This window comes from Sinocyclocheilus anshuiensis, unplaced genomic scaffold, assembly GCF_001515605.1.
Source record: "Sinocyclocheilus anshuiensis isolate Anshui unplaced genomic scaffold, SAMN03320099.WGS_v1.1 scaffold260, whole genome shotgun sequence".
Classification (NCBI taxonomy): domain Eukaryota; kingdom Metazoa; phylum Chordata; class Actinopteri; order Cypriniformes; family Cyprinidae; genus Sinocyclocheilus; species Sinocyclocheilus anshuiensis.
In genome coordinates, this window is record NW_015557134.1 from 1,562,678 (window position 1) to 1,573,515 (window position 10,838).

At 40.2% G+C, this 10,838-nt stretch overlaps 2 protein-coding genes across 3 annotated transcripts in view; one reads left to right on the forward strand and one right to left on the reverse strand.

The window, feature by feature from the left end:
- ppp3ccb (protein phosphatase 3, catalytic subunit, gamma isozyme, b) overlaps positions 1-6,752 on the reverse strand; it is a 38,900-nt gene extending 32,148 nt beyond the window's left edge. For both annotated transcript variants that reach the window (XM_016473117.1, XM_016473116.1), the window contains exons 1-2: positions 6,350-6,752; positions 594-791 (exon numbers count right to left, since the gene is read on the reverse strand). In XM_016473117.1, coding sequence (XP_016328603.1) covers positions 594-791; positions 6,350-6,401 — 250 coding nt within the window. In that variant the 5' untranslated portion in view covers positions 6,402-6,752. The remainder of the gene's footprint in view (positions 1-593; positions 792-6,349) is intronic.
- Positions 6,753-7,112: 360 nt separating this feature from the next.
- LOC107677974 (5-hydroxytryptamine receptor 7-like) overlaps positions 7,113-10,838 on the forward strand; it is a 10,462-nt gene continuing 6,736 nt past the window's right edge. Inside the window, exons 1-3 of the mRNA XM_016473051.1 lie at positions 7,113-7,117; positions 9,053-9,447; positions 10,523-10,700. Of these exons, the coding sequence (XP_016328537.1) occupies positions 7,113-7,117; positions 9,053-9,447; positions 10,523-10,700 (578 nt within the window). The remainder of the gene's footprint in view (positions 7,118-9,052; positions 9,448-10,522; positions 10,701-10,838) is intronic.

Genomic DNA, 10,838 nt, shown 5'->3' on the forward strand with positions numbered 1-10,838 from the left:
GGGGTGGGGGGGGGGGGGGGGAGATATGGATAGACGTGCCCATTTATATCCACACACCTGTTTGTGTGTTTGCTCGAGTGTATGGCGAGTGCTGGGGGTTTCCTGTGGCCTCCACTGAGGAATTAAAGTGTGGGGGTGTGTGAAAGAGAGAGAGTCTAGGATGCAACTGTTTCGCTGATCTTTGCAGAGCAACCACATTAGGGGTTGCTGTGGAAGACTAGCTCCGTATGAAAATAATCATGCTCTTCTTGCTGGCTTGAGGATTAAGTCGGGGTCAAAACTAAACCTAAAGATTAAGTATGATATCAGAGATGCCCGATCAAGTAACCACAGAACCTTGAGGGTACTTTTATTGGTCTTAGATAACATTCTCCATGAGGGAAACCATATCGCTGTAAACTAACTCTAAGTTTATGAGAAAGCTTGTGAGCGAGTACCATCACCAGTGGGCATCATGTTTTTCTGTGATTGTACGGCATTAGGTGTAGCGAAGATCCTGTGAGAACCACATCCTGGATGTAGATGCTGGTTGTGAATCATGACAGGTTTGTAGCGTCGCCGCACAGTGAGTCATCAAGTGTGCAACACCCTACCTGTGATGGGGGCCTCCACTTCCAGCATGCATTTCTCATGGCGGAGGATGCTGGCGCCATCGTTGATGATGCGTAGGGCCGCGTCTTCCTCCAGGCGCCCCTCTTTCACCAGGTGGCTCTTCAAAAGCTCCACCTTGGGCTTGCCGTCCTCGTACAGCTCTTTCATGGTGAGCCGCGTTGTGGGAGGGTACGGCACTGCTGCAGGAAAGAGAAAGAAAGACTCACTTTTTTTAGTCTCGTTAGTCACAGGGAAACCCTGCTGGCAAACATTTCATACTTCAGAGAAATAATATTGTACATACAAGAAGACATTATACACGTTTTTAGCCATTTTGACTGTACAAAATGGATTAAAGCTTTGTGCCAGAGCAATTCAGATCCCATATTAATTTGGAACTACCCGATAGACCGTCGCAACAAATGTCTAAATTTAAAGCAGCATGTTTACAGTCACGACCGTGCAGTCGATAACAGTGTGGTGCAGTCTCAAGAGTCTATCGCAGCATCTGTTGACCGAGGTGTCTTCAAGTTAAGGCAGCTTCTCCACAATTTCAAAGCCAGATGGAGTGTTATAAAAGTGCAGAACCAAAGCAGAAAAATGTGTTATGGTGTTTCTCCAAATAAAAATATCTCAGCCCAAGAGTTTCTTAACATGCTACTCTCAGGCTTCCATCACAAGTAACTCAAAGCTTGTCTGTCAAACTAGATTTTGACATTTCAGAACCTAAAACCAGCCTAATCATTCAAGATTTTAAGACTAGCTGTTGGAAAAATATGCAGTTTTGAACATTCCTAGTAGGGTTGGGCAACATCACGATGTTGAGCCAATTTTGCCACGCCGCTCGCGTCCGGTGTAGACACGTGTTAGTAATCGTTATTTCAAACCGATGAGCTTTGCAAAAATCAACGCGTTTCAGAAAGGCGGGGCATAGAGGAGAAACAATAATGTACATTATGTGGAAAATAATGTGTTTTTTGAACCTTAACCCGCATAAACACATTTCATTACACCAAATACACAAAATAATGTTATTTTTAGCAACATCATATGACCCATTTAAAAACAACGCAAACTCAGTACACTGTGACATTACTGTTTTCACGATCAGATCATTTCATGAACTTTTCTTGACATGTGAATGCGTGAGTGAATTGATGAATGACATCAGCTGGTTTACTTTAACGTCTTTGCCAGAATACAGGCAAATAAAATTGATGTGTGAAACCTCATGGTTGCAAGACGACACATAATTACTCAATTCACGTCGTCAACTGAAAACATACAGTTCGCAGTTACGAGGCTGCCTGAAAAATGCAATGCCAAGCTGACTGCCAGAAACTAAAAGTGAAACATATGCATGGTAATAACGGTTACCGTTACTGGTCAGGATTTGGGACTCTCCCACAAAGCTATGTGGGTTATCAGAACACACATGGCCACAGCTGGTCCCGTCCCTTCCCCCAAACAACATGCATAGGTCTTGTTAAGAAGACACAAAGCCCTTACTGTCATGGAGAAGACAGCTTAAATAAACCCTCAACAACCTGGGGGTTGGGATTTTACATTCAGACACCATGTGCACGGGTGAGCGCTGAGGCGGGCAGCATGCAACCAAATGCCTGCTAGAACCGCTCTGCAACCCCCTGAGCCTCGAGCTATTTTCAGTTGCAGGAATTCCACAACATTTAAACCAGTCTAAGAGGAGTTGGGAAGTTACGTCCTGAAGTCAGGGTGGGGTCGGTATGGAATCCTCTCCGCCAGGGTCACAGGCCAGGTTGGCAAAGCTCGCTCTCCAGAAGAATGTGGGTCAGGCCGACGGCCATGGCTTTCAGCGCTGGGACCACAGGCATGATAGGCCACAATAAAGCTTCGAGCTCAGATGACTAGGAACCTTCCAGGGACTCCAATGGTGGAATTAGGAGCAAAGAATCGGTTTGGGTTTACAAAACCAACCGATTTTTGATGATTTTGGATTCTGTTCAGGCAGAAACCATTAGAGGGTGTTGTTCTTGTTGCATACCAGTAGGAGGAAGAGAAAAACAACGAATCTTTCATGCCTGACAGAATGAAGGAAGAACACCTGCTCATTTGCCTGTTTTATCTAAAGCTGTAACAGGGCTATTATCTGGCTGGAGGGTTGAGTTCACCCTTCTGTGGCGATGGCAGAGAAAATGTGTAACCTCTCAGTGTGGCGCATTTGCATGTGAAAATGAAGCCCTCAGGGCGGGAGGGGGATTTTACTATCAAAGTACCAAAAATACGTATTTACCTAGCAGTGAGGCTACTGTACTACACTTGTGGCCCTTGATGATGTCAAAACCCAACCCAATGAAGGCCCAGTTAAAAGGAGTTGTTCACTGCATAGCTGTCCAACCATTAAAGATCTAAATGCCTTCAAATTAGGGCTGGACGATATGGCCAAAATTTATATGTTCTTCAGCCAGAAAAAAGGGTATGAAAAGTGCTCCGAGTCGCTGACAACAAAAAAATTGAACAACAACAAAAACTGGAAATGTTGCTGAGACGGGCTTATTTAATATGCAAACTCATTCTCTGCCAACAGGAGTACTTCAAATATACATTTGTTGGTTTTTGTAATCTTATAAGGATAACCTGCATATGATTCTAAACCTTTGCTACTGTGAAACGCAAAGGAAGGAACATTTTGAAAAATGTCTCCAAGTTTGCTTGACCATTCAGTGGGAGTCACTGGGGTCTGATGTGGTTGGTTTGGACCCCACTGACTTGTATTGTATGGACAAAACAGTTATATTATCAGTATAGTATAAATATTTTACAAAATATATTTTTTCTGCAGTAAATGACAGAATTATTGGGCGGACTATCCCTTTAAGAGACTTCTGGACCAGACCGCATGTATATTAATAAGGAAGCTAGAAAAGGCGTAACTTCCTGTATTCGGCCTGATCTGTGGTTTTATCACACTAACTGTTTTTTTTTGGGTAGGTAAGAAAACACATGGACTTTGAGGTTCTCAGCAAGGATGACGAGAGCTATCTTGGGCGGTACGAGCGATCCTAGAGAGAAAAGCCGTGGTGAAAGGGTGAGAGACAGGGCCTGAGGTCCGTTAATCATGCATGAGGACAGAATAATTACACAAGCAGGGTGACGCTGACCGTGAAAGCTCTAGTTTCTATCTGTAAATAAGCCAAAACATCAAATTCACCATCAGCCTGACAGGGGTCCAAAACTTTATAGCATCAGCTGCATAACTCGCTCATTTCCAGATGAAGTGCATTAGATGGTGATACGATTTCAAGATGGGCAGGGTGTTGATGTTAACCCCTCCAAAAAAAATAAAATAAAAAAGCCAGAGACAGCAACCCAGCTTGAACTGCTCTTTCATGCTAACCTTTCAAGCTTTCAACTGACTGTTGACCCATGTTTAAATGCACAACACAACAACCACCTTACTATCCGCCGTTCTCAGCAGGGGAAAGTGAGAAAAGAGTTGCGTGGAAATGTCTAGCAACTAATGAAAGCTTTTAAAGGCACTTAACCTCATCTTTCCTCCGCCTCCGTCACATTGTTCCAAGCACGGCTCGGCTGATGAATGCGGAGTAGAAAAGTGCCACTGCGATCCTTGATTCCCCACGCTCCGTGCTTTAACTGTGGGAGGACTCATCAAGACGCGGCCTTGGCGAGAACCTCAACTCCCACTCAGCTCTTCAATCATGCTGGAGTTCATTCTCGCAGAGCTTATAGTCATTTTAAACACAAGCTTTAGTCATTTTACCTTCCAAACACAATGGACGAAAGGACAGGCCGGCATGCTCTCACCAAGCTTTTTTCATTTTTTAACACTTGAGTCGACTGAATTCATCTCTCATCAGCCAGAAAATATGCTAAGACAGAATTATCGCAGACGTGGTAGAAGAATGCTGGTGCACGACACTGATTGGTCACTGGGTAGTAGCGCTTTCAAGGTGCTAACAATCTACAATTAATACTTGCATCAGACAATATTCCCTCTCCACTGTCCTGATTCTTTGTAATTGCCCCATATGTGATGAAGTTGGCATCACTGATTCTGTTACTTCCTTGTTTAATACTGTGAAGCTGCTTTGAACAATCTCTATTGTGTCAAGCGCTATATAAATAAACTGCATATAACTGACTATAATTCCCCAGTTCAAACCTCTCTCCATGCAGATGTCTGTCCATCGTGGCTTACAAAACAAATCCCACAAAAAAAAATTTCAGACAGCCTGCGATTACGCATACGTGTGGCGTAAAATCCAGGTGTTGGAGTGCTTAAACTGAAAGGAGGCATTCAGTGAAACCTGGAACCAATTTGGAGCTGAAATGCTCCTGTTCCTGCAAAAAAGAAGAACAGGGATTCTAGACAGAAAGAGAGTCGGCTCTTTTTAATGAGGAGGGTTTTTTTGTCTGTAGCGATTTAGATAGCTGAATGGTCTGACTTGGGAATGGAGATGCAAGTCATTATGGATGCAGAACTAGACTACTAAAGAGCCCAGTGCTATCAGCTCATTACAGAGACTGTCTAATTGAGCTCGATCAGCCAAAACACAGCGAGCTGACAGAGCAGCACATAAGGGACTGAGAGGAAAGAGCACACTATATATGTCAGCGGACACACTAGTTTTAATCAAAAACAAGCCAAAGTTCCCCGGATGCCTCTATACCAATGAAGCCACAGACCTAGTGATCCAATTAGTTGTAGTACTCTACTGCGTCTCACCTCTTTGACATAAAAAACTCCCACGAGCCCTTGATAAGGAGTTGATGCTTAAATGCAACAAATGCATCACCTAACCAAGGGTCAATCTTTTTGTGTGTCTAAAATAGGATTATAAGTACGAGGTTAATTGGGATCACATGGATTACTTCTATTAGTTTTGTTCTACCTCAGACAAAAGAGTAAAGCTGAAGTGACACAGTTCTCACTGATGTTGCCCTAAAGGAGGAGGAAGAAAAAGGATGAAAGCAAATGTACTACAGTGAATTAATTGTTGTGCAATGATGATGAATGTAAACCTACGGGATTTCTGAAATACGCTTGCATAAAGCCAGCCAAATTTCGAAATCTGATTCAAGTTAATGTTTTAAATTAATAATACACACACAAATGCATACATTTTCTATTTTAAAATATTACATATAAAATTTAAAAATAACTACAAAATTGTATATTATGTATATTAACTATAGCCGTTAAGCCCACCAAAATCAGTTTACATAAAAATATATATTCCCATTCTCAGTCTCTCATTTTAAGATTATATGTATAGTCCTATAGTAATATATGCTCCTATAGTAACAGAAAAACACCTGCAATGCAAAATCAAATGTTTATTTTTCGTACTTGACAGCTTTGGCAGTTTCAGTTTCATGAATCCCAGGGGTTTTGCATATTCAGACCACTTTGAGTATCATGCATTCACACTAATATCCCTATAATGGTCTAATTCACCATGACAGCTTTGCTTCTACGCAATGTTTGCACACTAGAGCTTAAAACTTCATTGATCTAATTTAATTCATGCCAATTCATCCCATGCAGCCTGAGCCGACCTGTCAAATTAACCATCAACATGTGTGTCATTAGACTTTTTAAGTTATCCAAAACTCAGTCAGCAAAACAGATGTCCTGACTTGCTTATATTTATATTACACAAAAACTGAATGTCACCCATCAGCTACCAGTGCGGGTTAGCTAACACACAACCAGACGAACGGAATAAAAACGTGCTGTTTCACATAGAAAACGTACCTTTGACGAGCCGTTCGGTGGTGGATTGTTTATTCTGCTCCTTCCCCGACATCCTTCAGTGTCTCGGTGGAACAATTGTAATTCCTCCTTGTAGCTGAACCCAGCTAGTCGCGTTAGCCCGCTAGCTCGGCTAAGCTACTGACGTTTCAGTTCGCGAGGAAGAAAAGTCCTGACCGCTCCGCTGTAAGAGCGGGGAAACGGAGAAAGAGCGCTCGTCGGGGTCGGTTTGTTGATATGTACGCTCAAACGGTGGGGGAAAGGGGAAGGGGGAGCCCACTGTAACGGCAGAGTTTTATTTTCTGCCGTGTCTGTCCTTCGGGTTTGCTCACACAGGCGACCCAGCTGCTGTCAATTTCTCTGAGGGAGTAGCGATGTCCGACTCGTGAACGAATCGTTCGCTTGAGTCGGATCTTTTTTAGGGAATCGTTTGAACCTGTTCGTAATTCCTGTCTGAACGGTTCGTTGACGAAAAGGACTGAATCGGTTCTCGAGTCAACCGACTCACTGAACCAAGAACCGTCTCTTTTGGACGTGTCCTGTTCACAATGAGCCAAGAACTGATGAGTGCGTTGATTTAAATCATGTACTAATAACATTTTAACTATTCCTAATCGAAAGAACTGGAAATGCGTAAGGCACTTCAATTAATCTGGACACATTAAAAACTTTTTTATTAAAACTCATAACAAAAATCGTAGTAATTGCAATATGTGTCTACAAATGGCTTAACGTGTTATATGCCACGCAGGTGACGCAATACGTAATGACGTAAAATAATCAAAAATTGGTTGTTGAAATGGTTCTTTAAAACGAACTGTTCAAAAGAACCGAATCTAAAAAATGACTCAGACTTCATCTCTATGAAGGAGGGGTGGCGGAGTGAGCGGCAAGCGACAATAAAAAGGCTCTGCACCAGATGTTGCTTGTTTTTGTCAAGCGACCACAGAGGCTTGTGTATAATAAATGCGTATTCTGGTTCGTGTTTAATGTAACGCTCAAATTTTATGTCTCGCTGGTTTGTCTTTCTCCTTTCTTGTTCGATCCGCTGAGTCGCCCTGACTCCCTTCTTGCGGATTAAACTTGTCCATACCATAGTGCAAACGGATTTCCTATAACATGGCGGCATCTGCTCAGCACATGTATTTGTGGGTAGTGTAGTTTTAAACACACATCTAACGCTTTATGAAGTCATTTATATGCATCGCTATACAATTATCCGCTAGGATAATCCGTTTATCTGGATGACGTGTATATTATTTTATTTTATTTATTTAGTCATTTAGCAGACGCTTTTATCCAAAGCTAACAAGTAGATAGAATAGAAAAAATAGGAAGCTAGTGTTTGTTAGTTTTTTGTTGTTGTTGTTTTTTTATAAAAAATAAAACAAAAAAGAAGATAAATATAGATAAAGTAGAATTAAAATAGAATAGAAAGTGCTAGAGTTAGAGGACCTTTTTTATATCCAGACAGTATAGAGACACTAGGAGCAGGTTAGAATTATGAATAGGAGAGAATTAATAAACAGTAATCCAGCATTGTCACCCAGTGGTCAAATAAAGAAACGTTCGATTATTTAATTGCTGACTTTTAAAAAGTTTTTTTTTAATTGTTTAGACACCACACACAGCATGTATAAGTGAATACAGACTTAAAATGTAACCCCTTAATCACCTGAGTATGGGGAAAATATTCTCATTTAGGCTTTATGTCAAACCTATTGTTTTCTTTTCTTTAGGCTATAAATCTGAATCAAAACGGTGAATAATTTTGTTTATTCAACAACACACACAGTAGCCATAAAGATGGTATAAATATGACAAAGTACGTTTAAAATATAAATTTATAATAAAGAGAGCGCTAAATTGACAGTAGAATACGTTTAAAGCGGTAAAGATTGCAGTGTATGAAGTGGTGACTATCTACAGATAGGTTGCATATCTCCAATATAGCTAATTTGATGTAGGCTATCCTATGGAAAGTTATTGAAGCCGATATTCATCAGCAGAGGGCGACATTCTACTGCACAGAGAGGGCGCTATGATTTTTTTGCATGAACATATAATATGAGCAAAATGAGTGTTTGCTTAGGCTACAAAATATATCTGAATATCCCCTCTGAAATGTGATATCATGCTGTAACATACGTAACTGATAATTATGAATTTTATATGCAACACATTGAGAAAGGTGTGAGAGTGCTTCATTACCAGAGTCTTTTGGAACTGGATTGGTCATGACTGAATGCATTAAAACTAGACAACTCGCTCTGCCTGAATTATTATTCTGATTATTATTATTACTACTGTAAATATTTTGATACAATTTAAAATAATAGCTAGATTTAAAATAGAATATTAATAGCTAAAGTGAAATAATTCCGCTCCAAAACAAAACCCCTGAGCTGACAGAACGTTGCTATGCAACAAAAACTAGTTGTGTAGTGATATCGACGCTGTTAAACAGGATTCGAGCGCGGTATTGACCAATCAGAAACCAGAACCAGAATATTCGTTTAGAATGTTGCTTAATGACTTCTATATGAATAAAGTCACCATAAAGTAACTCAATATCCATATACTTCAAACAATACATTATGTTTGAGTGGCGTGGGCTGAAAGCATATTTTTAGCGTCTATCAGGGTTACTCGCAGGTTCACTCACAGTGCGGCTCTCAAAACTACTTATAGCTCGTGTTTTCTCAGCGGAACGAGGCTGAGAGAGAGTTCAGTGTGTGTTTCTCGTCTCTTCGTTGACTTCGTGAGCGGGTTTTTCGTGTATTTGGTTGTTGCCGGACTCAGAGGTCGTAGGCACCATGAGGTTGACTGTCCACTTCAGGCGCGCGGAAGGATTACTCGCGCTCAAAATATCGATACAGTGATGTTCACGACACATGGCGCTGCTGAACTGGTTTGGGCTTCCAGCGAGACCGAAATCGCCTTTCTCAATGGGACAACTGAATTTTCCCCCACCGTAGTAACCACAGCGGAGCCCAAAAGTAATGAGTCGTGTGGGGAGCAGCAGACCCTGGACTTGGACTTGACTAAGACAGTGATTATTGGGATGATGCTCAGCACCATCACCGCGGTCACTGTGATGGGCAACACGCTGGTTGTGATTGCGGTGTGTGTCGTGAAGAATATATGCATAGTTGTAGTTATATGCATAAGTTGCAGTTATGGTGTGAAAATAATATGCAACAAAATTCTATTATGTATAAATATATATAAAATTTTTATCTTTTATATATAAAATCTATATAGAAATTACAGAAAAAAAATTATTGTAACGATAAAAATATAAGAAATGTATTAATAATCTAAATAAATACTCGTAAGTAATATTCACTGAAAAAATTGCGACAACATGCCCCAATAAAACCTGTTAAAACCAGCCCAACCTGATATTAATTTAAAAATATACAAATACAAACAATTAATAAAAAATAAATAAACAAAAATTCTAATAAATAATCATAAAAAATAACTGTTAAAATCTACCTGTACCTGAGCTATTGCAAAATAATATTTATGATTTTTCTCCAACGCACATATATAGAGAAAAGAAGCATTTAATTGTATTTTTGACTCCAAACCTTATAAAATATCAACTAAAACTATTTACTAAAATGTCAAAATGTCTCCTTGATAATTGAAAGTATACATGAGCTTCTAGTCTGTTAAGCATTGCATAATGTTTATTCACATTTTTTATGAAAATTGAAAAGCATATGGGGTATTCAATTGATTAATTTTTGTAAAAATGAAAGACAAAAACACTAGAGTAACCCTAAATAAATAAACTGAGCATTAAAAATGCTTCCATGTCATTTGAGGCTTGATGAACTAGAGACTTTGAAGCTGCGTCCTGGTGTGTATGCAATTTTGGTGCTCTTTGACAAAGTTGAAACTGCATGTTGAAACACCCTGCTTGGTCCTTATTACTGATTTTCTGGAGTTCAGTGATCCAACTACAGACTGTCAACACACTCTCAACAGGTAAATGATTTCATTCTTAAAATTTAAATACAAATTTAACTTTAAAATTGTAACTGGTTTCCAAACAAACATGTTCTTATCTCTCTTTTTTAGTTTTTGTAACATATAAGTGTGTGCAGCTCTGCTAAGCTGTGGAAACTTCTCTCCTCTTCTCCACTAAGTAAAAGAGACAATGAGTATCTCTGGCCATAGCTGATCTGTCTGTGGCAGTGGCCGTGATGCCCTTTGCCATCGTGACTGACCTGACGGGAGGCGTCTGGCTGTTTGGGGAGGTTTTCTGCAACATCTTTGTTGGGATGGATGTCATGTGCTGTACAGCATCAATTATGACATTGTGTGTGATCAGTGTGGATAGGTAAGTTCATATCAAGAGTTCACGATTTCACGATCACTAGCCTAGCCAATATGAATTCCACTTTCTCTTAAAATAACCTAGTATTTTAAGAGAAAGTGGAATTCATATTGGCTAGGCTAGTGATCGTCCTTTTCAGCA